The sequence below is a fragment of the Trichoderma breve genome (genome assembly GCF_028502605.1).
Source record: "Trichoderma breve strain T069 chromosome 7 map unlocalized scaffold00008, whole genome shotgun sequence".
Taxonomy (NCBI): Eukaryota; Fungi; Ascomycota; class Sordariomycetes; order Hypocreales; family Hypocreaceae; genus Trichoderma; species Trichoderma breve.
Genome location: NW_026611594.1, coordinates 638,392 through 652,825, shown reverse-complemented (window position 1 = coordinate 652,825; position 14,434 = coordinate 638,392). Strand labels below are relative to the sequence as shown.

Genomic DNA, 14,434 nt, shown 5'->3' with positions numbered 1-14,434 from the left:
CACTATACCATAGGAGAGCACTGTAGCTGCCAGACTATCCACAAATATTGAAATGACCACGCTTGCTCTCATAATTTATCATCAGTTGAAAGCGTCAGCCACGCTAAGCTTATGGGGTCTCAGTGCTACTGTGATAGCTTATAACTACGGAGTACTAGGCATGCAGTTCGGAATGATGGAGGAACTCCTCTCGGGGGTCTTACACTGTTCGCCTTAGGCTGGCTAAATATCCCGTCGAAACACTAACAATGTGACCAACAACCACATTTGCTAGGGTCCATCTCTTTCTGCCACGGCATGAACAAGTCTATTGAATGTATGGAGCCAAATGGACCCTGAAAAGACGGCAGTTGCACCCTTACCGAGGGCTATGGCAAGACTTGCATCTACCGTTGTGACTGTGGGTAGATGAGCCACGTTGACAAGTTAGTCCAATATGACTAATTCTCCACAGTTGTTACGACAACGTTGCAATCATGCAAGCAATTTATCCTCGTAGACGGGGACGAGTTTGACATCAAGTCGAATCTATTACTCGTTTTAAACTTGTATTGAGCTGCTTGGATATGTGCTCTCTCAGCTCGTAACTGTTTATCTACTCTCCTATGTTTCTTTTCTAAATTCCATTCCAAACTTTCCTCATGATTTGAATAATTTTTCGGAGTTATCGCATATCGCTATCGTCACTTGCGTCGGATTCGGGGCCGAGAATGTCATAGCACTTGGCATCCTTTGGGCAACGTGGAATGATCCACTAGTGTAGAGTGAGATCGGCGAGTCGGCAACGGAATAATACACAGACATACAGTAGTTTGTATTAATACAAAGGCAATGCACTGGAATCGCCTATCAGAAGTAGGGCGAAGAACAACCCTGTTCATCTGTTTCACACCGCCCACATAATCGCGGCCCGCCGCGGCCCGCGCGGCGATGTCAGATGCGCGATACAACAGATTCGCAACTCCAGCGAAATCGGCCCCTTGTATAAATTGTATAAATTACATGTATTTAAAAGATCTTTATCTGCCTATCGGGCCATCTCTGCCAAATCAACGCTAGCGCGCGGACATTTCGGCAAACCTCTTATTCTTTTGGAAGTATCGCGGAGTGATCACCGAGTGGCCGGGACCAATTTTGGCAGGATTCAGCTGCAAGATGGGTGAATCGTGTCAGCGCTAGAATATGAAATTTCATTTTGTTTTCCGAGTGAAAGAGGAAAGCCTATATAGCCACAGTGCCCTGTAATTTGTAAAGCGTGAAGAACTTACACTCTATCACCACCTGGTCCTGTGTCCCGTTGCTGAATAGGCACATACCGGTAGTTATGGACTACGCCAAGAACCCCAGCGACTCGTCGTCGCCGGAGACCCAGAGTACCATCTCCGGCCACAACTCCAAAGAGCAGTCACCATCCGATAATGACAGCTCGCTTCGGAATCTGGAGAAGAACTCATTAGAATCGACAGAGGAGGTTGTCACAGACGTCCGAAAAGCTAAAGGCGTCTCGACCTGGAAGGTACCAATAATGCAACTCTGAAACTGAAGTTGACAGAAGCACTAACATCTCGGCCTTGTTCTTCCTCATATAGTGGGTATTAACTCTGATAACCGTATACGTGACTGGCGCTCTATATGGACTTGATACGACCGTTGCCGCAGATGTTCAAGGAACTGTTCTTGAACAATTTGGTGAGCCGGAAAAACTGGCCTGGATTGGAGTCGGATTTCCTTTGGGTAGTGTTGCCGTTATCTTGTCAATGTGAGATAAACCTTACTACATCTGACTGCTGTCGATAAACTAACATCGTTCAGGGGAAAAGCATATGGAATTTTCGATGTGAAATGGCTATTCTTCGCAACGGCTGTGATGTTTGAAGTGGGCAGTGCAATTTGCGGTGCTGCGCCCAATATGAACGTTAGTTTTTGAATAACCCTAGCAGCTTTCTATTCCATCTGCTGACAACAGTATAGGCACTCATCATCGGAAGAGTTATTGCTGGTGCCGGAGGAGCTGGTATATATCTGGGGTAAGTGATGGGAGGCTTCAACATTTTTCACTTCTCTAAGCTAAAACCTTTTATAGTGGATTGAATATCCTGTCTTTGTTGTCTTCCCCACGCGAACGTCCTCTCTACATTGCAGGAACAGGAGTGTCTTGGGGTGTTGGAACCATTCTTGGCCCAATCATTGGAGGAGCCTTTGCGGAGAGCTCTGCTACCTGGCGCTGGGTAACATTTTAAGCTTCCTTGTTTGTCAAAACTATTACTAACAAGTGAGAAGGCATTCTACATTAATTTGGTTATTTTCGCTGTGACCTGTCCCGTCTACATATTCGCCATCCCATCGCTTGACCCTCAACCGACACTCAAGCTTTTCCAAAGGTTGGCTGCCGTGGACTGGCTTGGAACTGTTCTCAATGCTGCGATTTATGCTGTTTGGGTTTTAGCCCTCACCTTTGGTGGTGCTGAGTGGGCTTGGGATGATGGCCGAACTATTGCTTGTTTTGTTACTTGCGGTGTTCTCATCATACTCTTTGGGCTGCAGCAGCGCTTCAAAGTATTCACTACTAAAGCACAGCGAATCTTCCCGGCAGGTTTCCTGGAATCACGATCATTGGTATTGCAGCATTTCGCTACTGCCTGCACAACAACAACAATCTTCGCGCCAGTGTATTACATCCCACTCTTTTTCCAATTCACGAGAGATGATGGCGCTATTTCAGCCGCTGTACGACTGCTTCCTTTTATCTGCGTTACGATCTTCTGCATCATGTTCAACGGTACGCTTATGCCAAAATTCGGATACTACCAACCGTGGTATATCTTTGGAGGCATAATGATTACTATCGGCGGAGCTTTGATGTTTACAGTCGATTCTACTACCGCGACATCCAAGGTGTACGGATACAGCGTCATCTTGGCCATTGGAACAGGCGTGGCGAACCAGGCCGCATACTCTGTTACTCCTGTAAAGGTGGCAATGGACCCGCGCTTCGGGCCGCAAATGATTCCTGACGCTATTGGTTTCATCAACATGGCGCAAATCGGAGCCGCTGTCCACGCCCTGGCTATCTCTGGAACTGTATTTCAGAACCTTGCGTTCCAATATCTCCAGAGCGCTCTGGCAGGATACGGATATACAGATGCCCAGCTGCATGGTGCCATTGCGGGTACTCAAAGTCAGCTTCTTGCCCAAGCTACCGACGCTGTCAGGGCCCTTGCCCTGGAGGCAATTGTCAAGGCAATGAGTCGAGTATACATCCTCGTAATTGTTGCTGGTGGAGTTCTCTTACTATCATCCCTTGGAATGAAGACCGAGAAACTCTTCATGGAGATGTCAGCCGGAGGAGCTTAAAACCCTGATTAGCCCAAGACAGTATGGAATGCGGCATTGGGTCGGTCGGAATAAGAAGGATTGGTTTCCTTGAAAGATTAGATTAATGATTGTGAATTTATTGAGCTCTATTTGCCACTCTTAGAATTGGCATTTATATCCACTCTCTTTATACTGGATGTGAGCTCGGCCATTGACGTTGGCTTGGTCTTACCATAGTCACAAATACATGATAATATTGCTTTTGCTCTCAAAAGTCTGTCTCCTGTAATCATCTAATTGAGGTTTTATGATCAGTATCCGTGGTTTTATATCCTTGACGATGTCATGAGACTTATAGTGTGGGTCATCATTACATGTGCTGATCAAGTCGAAGGCAAAAAGACGTAGTGCACACGGATCGACAATTCCTTCACGTTCAGATGTAATCAAGGTTTGATTGCCTACTATCATTTATCAATATCACACTAGTTCGATAATCTGTCTATCTGATTCTTTAAAGTGTCTCTCCAAGTGGCCTGTTGGACTCCAGGTGTCTACTTTTTCATCAATGGATGTATAAATCTTACCAGTCCCAAGTCGTTGATATCGGGGAGGATTATCTGTTGTCATTCTTAAAACAAGATAGCTGTCCCGAATTGAACGTGCGATACCGGTGGTGTCATATCGAAATATGGTTTGCTCGAGATGAGCTAACTTAACTGCATGTTTTGATCCCACAGGTAGCTGGTATTCGATCTTGGGATAGTCGTACCATATGCGGCTTCCCTGAACTTCAACCTTCACACTTGAAACAGTCTCACTTTCAGCAGACGGAACGGAAAGTATTCCATCTTGAGTAATCGTTGAAATCACCAGTCTTGAGAACTGGAGTGCCGATGTAAAAGGTAGACCGCTCCACTTCTCCTCCCACTCTTCAATTCGAAGAGACTGGGCTGTGCTCCCAAGATACGTAATATCATCCCACGATACTCCTGGGTTACCGCATGGTAAAAGAGATAACCAAGACCAAGATGGAAAGTTGTTTCTTGGAGGCGCGTCCTGGAAGTGACCACCCGAAATTGACCACTGCAGATCAGCATACAGCGTTTCTTTCCACAGCCCAAGCATAGGTGTGTACCCAGTTGCAGATTGGTAATAGTTGATTAAGCCTGCGGCTGCGGCTGCGACATCGGAGGGATATGAAAGCTCTCGAGTCACATATGACTTCAGCCACACTTGCCATATTGAGAAGGCTTTCTGTTTTTTCGTAAAGTCAAAAATTTCTGAGGTTGAATAAGCGTAAGTTAATGCCGGTATTCCACCGCTTGAAGACCATGTTCTGTCTTCGGATTCAAAAAGGTGCCGGCATTGCCACATCATTTGATCGGTTGTAAAGTATATCGTCCGCGGAGCAAGCGCTACTTCTTGGAGTACCCAACCCCGTGCAAAGTACGGAGAAGATGAACGAGATAAAAGTTTACGAGACTCTTCTTTTAGTGTCGTAGGCCTGATCATAACTTCCTCGTAAAGCTCATCCGATGAGCTCACTGCGGCTTGGGTCGATAGGTTGTAACGGACTACAGTGGTAGTCGTATGCTTGGAGATATGAAGAGAAGATAAATCAGTTATACCTCCATGCGCATCATGTGCCGCAGAGGCAGCGAGATTGATATAGCTTTGGCGGTATATGTCTGCCATTTTTGCTGCTTCCATTTCCCAGTCTTCATGATCATCTTGGATGATGCATAGGGAATCGATCCATAAGTATCGGAGGCCAAGCTTAACGGAAATGAAGACGGCATCTCTAAAGTTGAGATTCAAATTTTCTACCGGTATACCTATATAGTGACTGTTTAAATTGGTTGACGTAGTCTTTAGTGGCGGCTCGGAGGTGGGGGGTCCCCAGCAGTGACTAAGAGTAGAATAGCGAACGTCGATCTCAACAGAAGTAGAGGTTTCGATTAATCTCACTACTCTCGAATTCCCAACGTCGGACAGATCTAAAAGCCTTCGAGGCCTTACTGTTGGCTTTTCGACGCATCGGGTATGATGACGGTCACATTCTGATATCCATTCTGAGAGAGCTTTCAGACGAGAGTCGAACGACGGCACCTTTTCTCTCCATAATATTCTATTTTCAATGCCTAGAGCTTTCTTTTAGCATCGTATTCGTTTGTTCAATCACAAATCCTTGTATCTGAACTGACTTTCAGGATGTGCAAGATAGTATACTGGGTCTCGAGGGCCTGCACTTGGGAACGGAAGATCTTCTACCCAAGTGACGTTTACTAAGCGTCGTTCGGACCCCGTATTGACTTCGGCAAATATTCTGTATGACACTGGAGTAGGTTCTCGCCCATCATAACGAGGCTTCCCATTTAGGACATCCCGAAAAACATGTTGGCAAAGGGGGCAGTGGGTCGCTGAAGCCTCGAGAGCTTCAAAACTTGGCTTGTAAGGCGTCTCAAATCCGGCTTCAGATGTTAAGTTTGGGATCTTGGTCCAGGCAATGAAGCTTCGACAAGGGGGGCAGAGGAATTGGTTTTGCACATCAGAGGCCATAGTAAATCATTTGCTAGCTTTGCTAGAGAGGTCTCTGTTCTTTAATGACTCTGAAGAACTATTATCACGAGCGGGCCAAAGCCTTGCTAGTAAGTTCTCAAATGTGGTTGAAAAGAGAGAAATGCGAGGAAGAATATTGTTCCTTTCACGCGCCCCCTTTGAGGCATTTTCTCGCTTACCACCTGCCTGCTATTGGTCTAAAAGCAGTCGCTTTTCAACTCAGCATCATGAACTCTAAGCATAAACATTCAATATTTTACAGTAGGACTATATTTTTTTACGGGCTATTCTCTGGCCATACTACCCCAAGCCTTATTACTCGATGGAGTACAGGCCATATCCGCTCTAAACTTCTCCATCTTTTCTGTCAAGCTTCAACGTTCCAGGCTATACGATGATATATTTACTAATCTCTATGATTCAGTCATTAACTCATAAATATGTAAAGAATCCCCGAGATAAGTCCCGCTAGACAGAGCCAGATGTCCACCCAATGGCGCTGGGATTCAGCCTTCTGAACGTCCGTCTCAACGTCCGTCTCAACACGATAGTTTTGAGTGTTAATGTCAGCCCCATTCTCAAGAAATATTCTGAAAGCATCGTCGTGAATGTCTTCCCTAGGATCTGCCAGTAAAGTGTATGAGAAGAATATATCGCGAGTATCAAATTTTGCTCCTTTCTCACGTAATTTGGCCACAAAATACTTCTTACCTTTGCTCGCCGCTATGCATAGCGCTGTGTCAAATATCCATTGACGATTGGCACTCATCTTGCCTTCAAGTAACACACCCATTACATCTTTGCGCGGCTTGGATATACCGTTGAATAGCGCTTTAAAGGCAATGCTTCGAGTATTAGTACTTACCCCTTCTTTAAGCAACACCGCTATAATCTCTTTATCATCGTTGGTAATTATAGCCTTTTGAAGTGCAGTACTGAAATAGTCGCTTTTCACATCCCATTTCCCTACTTCTTGAAGTAATACTTCGACGTCATCCTTGCCTGTCAATATAGCTGCTTGGGATGAGGTGCCACTTGCCCCTCTTTGAGTATTAACGTCCGCCACTCGTATATCTGTAATCGCTTTCTCGCTTCCCACCACAGTTGCATCGGGCGCAGTACTGGAAATGTCTTCTTGTTCATGAACCCTTTCTCCCTCTTTGAGTAGCATTGCTGCAATGACCTTGTGTCCTTCTGATACAGCTGCACGGAGTGCGGTGCCGTAGGCGCCTGCTTGGATCTTAATGTTGGCACCCCCTTCAAGCAGAACTTCTACAATATCCTTTTCGCCTTTGGCGGCTGCTGCTTGGAGCGCAGTGCCATAGAAGCCTCCTTGAGCATTGATATTTGCTCCCTTCTTAAGCAGCATTGTTACAATCTTTTTGTGGCCTCCCGATGCAGCTGCCTGAAGTGCAGTATTAAAAATCCCTCCTTGAGCATCGATATGTGCCTCCTCTTCAAGTAGCATTGCTACAGCATCGTAATTGCCCTCAGCAGCTGCTGCCTGAAGTGCTGTGCCATAGATGCCTCCTTGTGCGTCGATATTTGCTCCCTTTTCAAGCAACATTGTTATAGTATCCGTCTTGCCTTGAGCAGCTGCTGCATTGAGTGCAGTGCCGGCAATTCCCCCTTGCATCAAATGGACACTTGCTTTTGCCTCAAGCAATATTGATACGACCTCTGAATGACCTTCTGATGCAGCTGCCTGGAGTGCAGTGTTAAAAAAGCCTCCTTGAGCGTTGATTTTTGCCCCCTTTTGGAGCAGTGTTTTCACAACTTCCCCTCCACCTCCTGCTGCAGCTGTCTGAAGCGCCGTGCCGAAGAGACCTTCGTGAGCGTCAACGTCGATCCTTTTCTCGAGTAGAATCTTTACAAGTCTATTTAACCCATGATATGCAAACATGTGAAGCAATCGGATGCCTTTAATACAAGCCATGCCCGAATTCGTCTCAAAAGCGTTATGAAATAGTCTTATTCGCTCCAATAGGAGAGGGTGTTTATTTAAACGATATAAAAATTGAGCTTGGTTGTCGGTGTCTGACATCTCTGCGTGTGATAGAATATATGTGGATGCATACTCTAAAAATGGGTATTGGTCACCTAGAGCAATGATTTGCGCCCTGTCTGTTGCTGGGCGAGAAACTTGTGTCGTCATATATGACATGCAGCAGGATCTTAGACGTTCGTGGCTTCTGCTGATAATGTCTGACCCAAGGTTTTGATCAAGTATTCGCAATCTCTTATTTCGAACAAGAAAGTCTTTGACGGATTCGTGGATGAATTGTACGGTTCCTCCTTGTCGTACTTCAATAAGACCTCGCGATGAATGGGTGATTCGCCGCCGTATATCGTCTGGCGTTATTTGTGCTGGGTCCCAGGGTCCCACGTAAACTTCCATTTCAGCCAGAGTAGCACAATACAGCTCCTTTGGGCTGAGTAGACGTCTCGTGAATAAAACAAACTGGAGCATAAATAAAGTCTCTTGCTTTCTTCGATTGTCTTTACTGAGCAGTGTGAGGAACACTTCATCAAGGTCGCTGGGTACCTCTTGTAACAGTTGGTGCATTGCTTCCAGCTGGCCTTCATCATATGCTCTGTTCAGCATTTCAATGACAAGCACAACCCACATAAAAACGCCAGATGCCTTTTTCAGGACTTCTCTTTTGATCTGCTCGTCAATCTTTGTCAACTTGTCGCCGGTGTATTTGATGATGTCCTTGTCGTGCTCGCTCGTAGTTTCTACAACTAATTCCAAATGCTTTTCCATGCTGATGGTCGGATAATGGCGGCTCGAGAGACATATGTTGAGAATCACCTTTGACTTGACGCTGAGATCTTCAAGGAAGCGCACGAGGTTTCGCACATGTGATTCGCTGCATTCATCCAATGCATCAACAAAGAGAACAAGCGGTTTTGGGCAATACTGTGTCTCCGAAAGCAAGAAGTTTTGCAGTTCTGGCTCTCGCCATGCCCACTCTGTATGTTTCTGCTGTTTGTCACGAAACAGAGGGATGAATCGTTCGTATGTGGACGACTCCTTGAGAATTAGTTGGTATACTAACAAACGCAGCATACCGATTGGCGTCTGCTCAAAGCTGTCGCCACGAGCATTAAAGAAATGTGCTGCAATAATACTATTCTCAAATATTTTTTCTTCGCAATATTGCAAGGTGTGTTTCATCAGCGTTGATTTTCCTGTGCCCGGATTCCCTTTGATCCAAAGTACCCCGTTGTGGCTTGAGAGCTCGGTACGTCGACACCACTGCTGAAATTGCTCGGTGTTAAAGAGCCAGTTGCACGTTGTGGGATGGGCTGAAGATATATCTATCTTCCGAGCGTCAATGTTCTGGTAGCTGAGAGAACGCAGGCACTCTGCCACTGGTTAGTTCTCACAACTCTCTTATTAAATTGGCAGCTAAGTAGACTAATGGAAATAGCAATCGCCTTACCTTCTTTTTCTTTTTGAAGCCTTTCCGCGTCTTCGTATGCTGAATCCTTCATGTTGGCTATAGCAGGTCAGAAAAAAAGAAATAGACATCATTCTTTGCCCGAAGTCAATGCCTTACTCCCATAGAAGTTGTTATGATTAAACTGGTGGCCCTTATCGTTGTTGTACTGAGGCCCGTCGCCAGTATGAATGTTTTGAGAGCCGCCGCCATGGCTACTGATGTGGGAACTCGAGGTCGTCGCCATCCGTGCGACTGCCAGGCCTGGATAAAGCTCAGTAAATATTCGCGTTGCGTATCCCGCAGAAATATTCTTGCAGTATCACAAACACTTGGTGTGAGGAAGAGTGGGGAATCGTTGGGCCGCAAGGGAAAGCCTCGGAGGAAGAAGCTGTCCAGCCTATAAACAGCAGATGTTGACTATTCAAGTTCTATTGGCTCATACGGCAACACATTGAATATCAGATAAGAAAGAGGTGGGGAAAGAAATCGAGTGAATGTCCCAGCGAGTCCAGTAACCTTCCATCTCAATGATGCAAGAGATCGCTCAGGGTTCCGGCAGGCGAGGGAATTAGAAGCGAAATTTCAGCAAATTGTCCATTTGGAAAACCTCGCGGGTAAATTTTCGCCAAGTTCTCGCCGTCCTCAAGGTTGGTTCCATCGCTCTGCAGGCTCAATTACATGTACTCTCCGCAGGACCTCATCTGCCGTCGGCCTTGTAACGGGGCACAATACCAACCATGCCTTCCAATACGTCTATCAGTAATCATGGCTCAGGTCCGCAAAACATCTCGTCAGGCGATGGGCCTCAATATAACAACAATGCGAGTGGCATACAGATTAATTCCAGTAATTTTGCCGGGTGTACGTGCAACATCACCCATTAAAGCGCTGTTATGCTGATTGAGTGTAGTCAATCCCTTCCGTGAACTCGCTGAGGTTGAGAGGTTGCCAATAGAAAATCGAGGTGGTATGCCTAGCGACGACCAGCCATGTTGCCGTGAGGATTTCCATGTTGCAATCATCTGCACATTACCTCTCGAGTATGATGCCGTTTCACTAGTCTTTGATCAATTCTGGGACGAAGACGGAGACTCGTATGGCCGCGCGCATGGAGATACAAACACTTACACAACCGGACAGATTGGGAAGCATAACGTCGTGCTGGTACTTCTTCCCAACATGGGCACGGCGTCTGCGGCTGGAGCGGCGGCTAACTTCAGGTCAAGCTATTCTGCAGTGAAACTTACGCTTCTTGTGGGAATATGTGGCGGCGTACCAGGCACGGGCGCGGACGAAATACTCTTGGGCGACGTAGTCATTAGCAAAACGGTGATTCAGCATACCCTGGGAAGACAGTACCCTAACAAATTCGTGGCCAAAGATACAGTATACGACAGCCTCGGCCGACCAAATAAAGACGTTCGCACTCTAATTGCCAGTTTTGAAACTGAGCGTAGACGAAGACAACTGCGGCAGAAGGCCGGACAATATCTAAGAGACTTACAATCCGCAGCAATAAAAGAGAGGCACCGATGCAGTTACCGATATCCCGGTGTGGGTGAGGACAAGCTATTTGCGGCCAGCTATCGCCATAAACACCGGGCATCGCAGAAGTGTAAATGCACTCAGGAGACGAATGGCCTTTGTGAAGAAGCTGCCCAGGCGCTTTGTTCCACACTCATGTGCGATGAAGGACAACTGGTACAAAGGGAGCGTTTAGTACTGAAGAAAGATTTAGAACTGGACGACGCACAATGCCCAGAGATCTTCGTTGGCTGCGTGGCTTCTGGTGATACGGTAATGAAGTCTGGTGAACACCGTGACCGAATCGCTGGACAGCGAGATATCATGGCTTTTGAGATGGAAGGTGCCGGTATTTGGGACGAGGTATCTTGTGTTATTGTCAAGGGAGTTTGCGATTATGCCGATAGTCACAAGAACAAGGTATGGCAGCCGTTTGCGGCTGCTACGGCGGCATCCGTGATGAAGGCAATGCTGGGACGAGACACCCTGACCGAGCCATCATCTTCTCACTCAAGGGTTATTCCCGATTCTCATGGCCGATAGTATGATAGCTGATGTTGAGTTATGACATGAGTTATTTACTGATATTATAAATTGCGTATATGCAAGAGGGCTTGCCTCGGATGTAATAATGGGCAGATTTGCTTGTGACGAGACAAGTCAACTGGTAAGGTAACGACTACGAGGACAAAATCGCTTGGTAATTAACAGGTCCAGTTTTTATCATCAGAGATAAGAATGGTAGGGATGATGGTTACAGTAAGCCTGCATTGAAAGAAGAGATTGAATGAGACATCGGAGTTTGGACATAACTTCCGACGCCGAATTATTATGCAACGCTGGTATAAACAGGTATAGAAACAAATTCTGCGCTGAGACTCACCGCAAACATTTTAATATATTCTCAGATCTCCCACGAGATTAAATATTACTGTTACTTTTCCATCGTTGTGAACCTATGAATCTCCTTTGCCATTCAATGCCTCTTACAGCAGTCTCTTTTCACTTTTAAGCTATGTGGATCATATCCGCTCAGATGGCTATTACACCATGGATACTACGGCAGACGGAAAGGATACTACAGCAACACGGTACTCAGCCCCATTGACGCCCTGTCGTTCTGGTCTGACAGAGGTCTCCACGCTAGAACCCGGGTGGCTTTCACCTTAAATGCACCATTTACTGTTTAACTATCAGCCCCATATGTTACCTCATAAAGAAGGACCATGTTGTTCAACCAGGGGAAGAATCAAGGTAATTGGTTTTAAAACACCAACTACTGCTCCTGCTTTCTCTGTTAAGTCATGAAGTTCCAGGAAAGACAAATTTAACAACTTAGCGCCAAGTTGTCTCGTATTCCCATCCTGCCAAGAGGATGTTTTTGAAGGTGTTTGCATGGATGTTGACAGGGGTGCGACTGCCAATCCTCGGCTTTATCACAAGTCAGCAAAGCCGTAGATCTTTTAAAAGACCTTGACACCCTTATGCTTGGCAACTCTGAGCCCACATTGTGTAAGACATCCTGAACAGACTGTTCCGATGCATTTCTCAAAGCAGGCGGCAGTGGCTATTCTAGGTATTTTCCCTGTCAATTTGGTAAACAACGAGGGCCACAGTGAGTGTACTGACCGGATTCAGGTTTGGCTAGAGCCAGCAATGCAATTCAGGCCACCATCCTCGCCGATAGCAATCGTGATGGTAAAATAGATTCGACAGACCAGACTGAGGCCGACAAAACTTTATGGACCGAAGAATATGGCGCTCTGTTTCTGGCCAACATTGGAGACACAGATGGCCGATGCTCGTCCCAGGTCACGTCTCAAACGCTCGATGGAGAATTGTCGATGTGTAACGACGCTTCTGACAATATTCTCCGCAATTCCAAGTACATTGCGCCGCTGGTCACGTTACCAATCCAGAATCTCAGTGATGATGCTGTCGGCAGCATTGGCATCTCGGGAGACAATGCAGCCGACAATGTGCGCATCTTCTACAAGGTAGACAAGGATTGGGTGTATGTGATGGGAAACACCACCTTTACTGCGCAAGAACTCAAAGCAGGACTGGAACTAGGCATCGACGGCCGCACTACGAGGTACCCGCAAGTTTGGGACGGCCGTGTTCAAGTTCTTTTCAACGTCACTGACGGATCAGAATCGGGCAGCGACTCGGTGGCATTGCGTGTTGCTCCCGTATTGACTCATCATCACCTTCAGCATGCTCAGCAAGTCTTCACTAATAACTATCCGGGTATAGGTGCTCCGCAAGAAAAATTCGTCGAGGCACTGAAAGGCCCCGTTGCTCAGGCCGGCATTAAGGAGCCTGTTTTTGAGTTCACCAAAGATCCTGATATTTGGGTACAAGACTTTTTTGAGCCGGGCTATTCCAGCATCCCAGGGCCTGACGGGCCTGTGGTGTTGCGCATAAATATCAGATCTGGACAGGAGTACCGCTCCGCCGGCCGACAAGTCTTCACGGACTTGCGATCCGACTCCGTTGGCGCGATCCAGTACTTGTGGCGTGGCGGTTCTACTGATTCCATGGGTAATCTGGAAACAATCCCGCCGCACAGCTTCAACAACAAAACATATGCTGCCGGTCGTATCATAATGGGCCAGCAAGACTCGGAAGATCCATGGATCATGGCGTTTCTTAGGGCACAAGAGGCACAAGATCCCGTTATTACTGACCATGATTGGCTTCTGGTCGGGCATACAGACGAGTACATGCAATTTCTACCGGCCAACAATTCACGAGGCTGGATTGTTATGCTTGCCGATCCACTTGCCGGTATCCAGCTCCTGAAAGATGCGCAAGCGGCTGGACATGGCGGTGTTACGGCTATGTCACGAATTCAAGATGCCTCTGATCCTAAGCCGAGTTTTCAGTATTGTCTGCCCAACCTCACTGTCGATCAGGTCTTGCAACTAGCCAGCCTGACAGAGCTCAACACATACGCCAATCAGTATATCCAGAAGAACATTGAGATTGTTAAAAATGCTGTCGGACTCACCGATGACGAGATTCTTCACGTCCCTGGCATCTACTATAACGAGTCATTTCCCTGTACAGCCAACGGGGCTCAGCCTGCGCAGCTTCACACCGTCGCCACATTCAAAGGCGCACCTGCTCCGAAACCTCTCTCGATTATCGAGGCCATCAATCCCAATGGGCCGCTGGAGAAAAGACAGACTACGACACGTTATACAGGCCCCCGTCTCACTGCGATGTACCCAGGAGCCATCAATGGTGTCGTGCTGAGCGATTCTCAGATTCTGGCACCCGCTCAATGGGGCCCAATTATTGACGGAAAAGACATATTTGCGACAGCAGTCCGCGATGCTTATTCAAAGATAAACTTCAACGTCACGTTTATCGATGATTGGTATGATCATCACGAGCTGGACGGCGAAGTTCACTGTGGGACGAATGTCTACCGCGATGCGTCAGCTCCTTGGTGGTGAAGCCCTTAGGTTATTAATTCAACACTGAATTTAGATCCATGGATGGCATATAGATATCTATGTATTATACTAATTAGTGTAATAACATTCTTTCGCAATTAATTCCATCCATTGATATAA

General features: G+C 46.6%; 5 protein-coding genes across 5 annotated transcripts; 3 read left to right on the top strand and 2 right to left on the bottom strand.

Moving 5' to 3' along the window:
* Nucleotides 1-1,324: 1,324 nt before the first annotated feature.
* Nucleotides 1,325-3,354, top strand: T069G_11306 (major facilitator superfamily domain-containing protein; the record flags this gene model as incomplete). The annotated part of the gene is made up of 7 exons (XM_056178511.1): nucleotides 1,325-1,516; nucleotides 1,590-1,759; nucleotides 1,813-1,915; nucleotides 1,972-2,027; nucleotides 2,084-2,228; nucleotides 2,281-2,556; nucleotides 2,626-3,354. 7 exons carry the CDS (start codon nucleotides 1,325-1,327, stop codon nucleotides 3,352-3,354), a joined length of 1,671 nt encoding a protein of 556 aa, XP_056023385.1.
* Nucleotides 3,355-3,795: 441 nt separating this feature from the next.
* T069G_11305 (heterokaryon incompatibility protein (HET) domain-containing protein) lies at nucleotides 3,796-5,877 on the bottom strand (the record flags this gene model as incomplete). Its single annotated transcript, XM_056178510.1, has 3 exons — nucleotides 3,796-4,892; nucleotides 4,947-5,459; nucleotides 5,523-5,877. The coding sequence occupies 3 exons, from the start codon at nucleotides 5,875-5,877 to the stop codon at nucleotides 3,796-3,798; spliced, it is 1,965 nt and encodes a 654-aa protein (XP_056023384.1).
* A 427-nt stretch (nucleotides 5,878-6,304) lies between these two features.
* T069G_11304 (ankyrin repeats (3 copies) domain-containing protein) lies at nucleotides 6,305-9,378 on the bottom strand (the record flags this gene model as incomplete). The annotated part of the gene is made up of 4 exons (XM_056178509.1): nucleotides 6,305-7,429; nucleotides 7,529-7,754; nucleotides 8,088-9,189; nucleotides 9,327-9,378. 4 exons carry the CDS (start codon nucleotides 9,376-9,378, stop codon nucleotides 6,305-6,307), a joined length of 2,505 nt encoding a protein of 834 aa, XP_056023383.1.
* A 685-nt stretch (nucleotides 9,379-10,063) lies between these two features.
* T069G_11303 (uncharacterized protein) lies at nucleotides 10,064-11,393 on the top strand (the record flags this gene model as incomplete). The annotated part of the gene is made up of 4 exons (XM_056178508.1): nucleotides 10,064-10,187; nucleotides 10,237-10,509; nucleotides 10,606-11,027; nucleotides 11,091-11,393. 4 exons carry the CDS (start codon nucleotides 10,064-10,066, stop codon nucleotides 11,391-11,393), a joined length of 1,122 nt encoding a protein of 373 aa, XP_056023382.1.
* A 941-nt stretch (nucleotides 11,394-12,334) lies between these two features.
* T069G_11302 (protein-arginine deiminase (PAD) domain-containing protein) lies at nucleotides 12,335-14,314 on the top strand (the record flags this gene model as incomplete). Its single annotated transcript, XM_056178507.1, has 3 exons — nucleotides 12,335-12,362; nucleotides 12,489-13,916; nucleotides 13,971-14,314. 3 exons carry the CDS (start codon nucleotides 12,335-12,337, stop codon nucleotides 14,312-14,314), a joined length of 1,800 nt encoding a protein of 599 aa, XP_056023381.1.
* Between the last annotated feature and the right edge of the window lie 120 nt (nucleotides 14,315-14,434).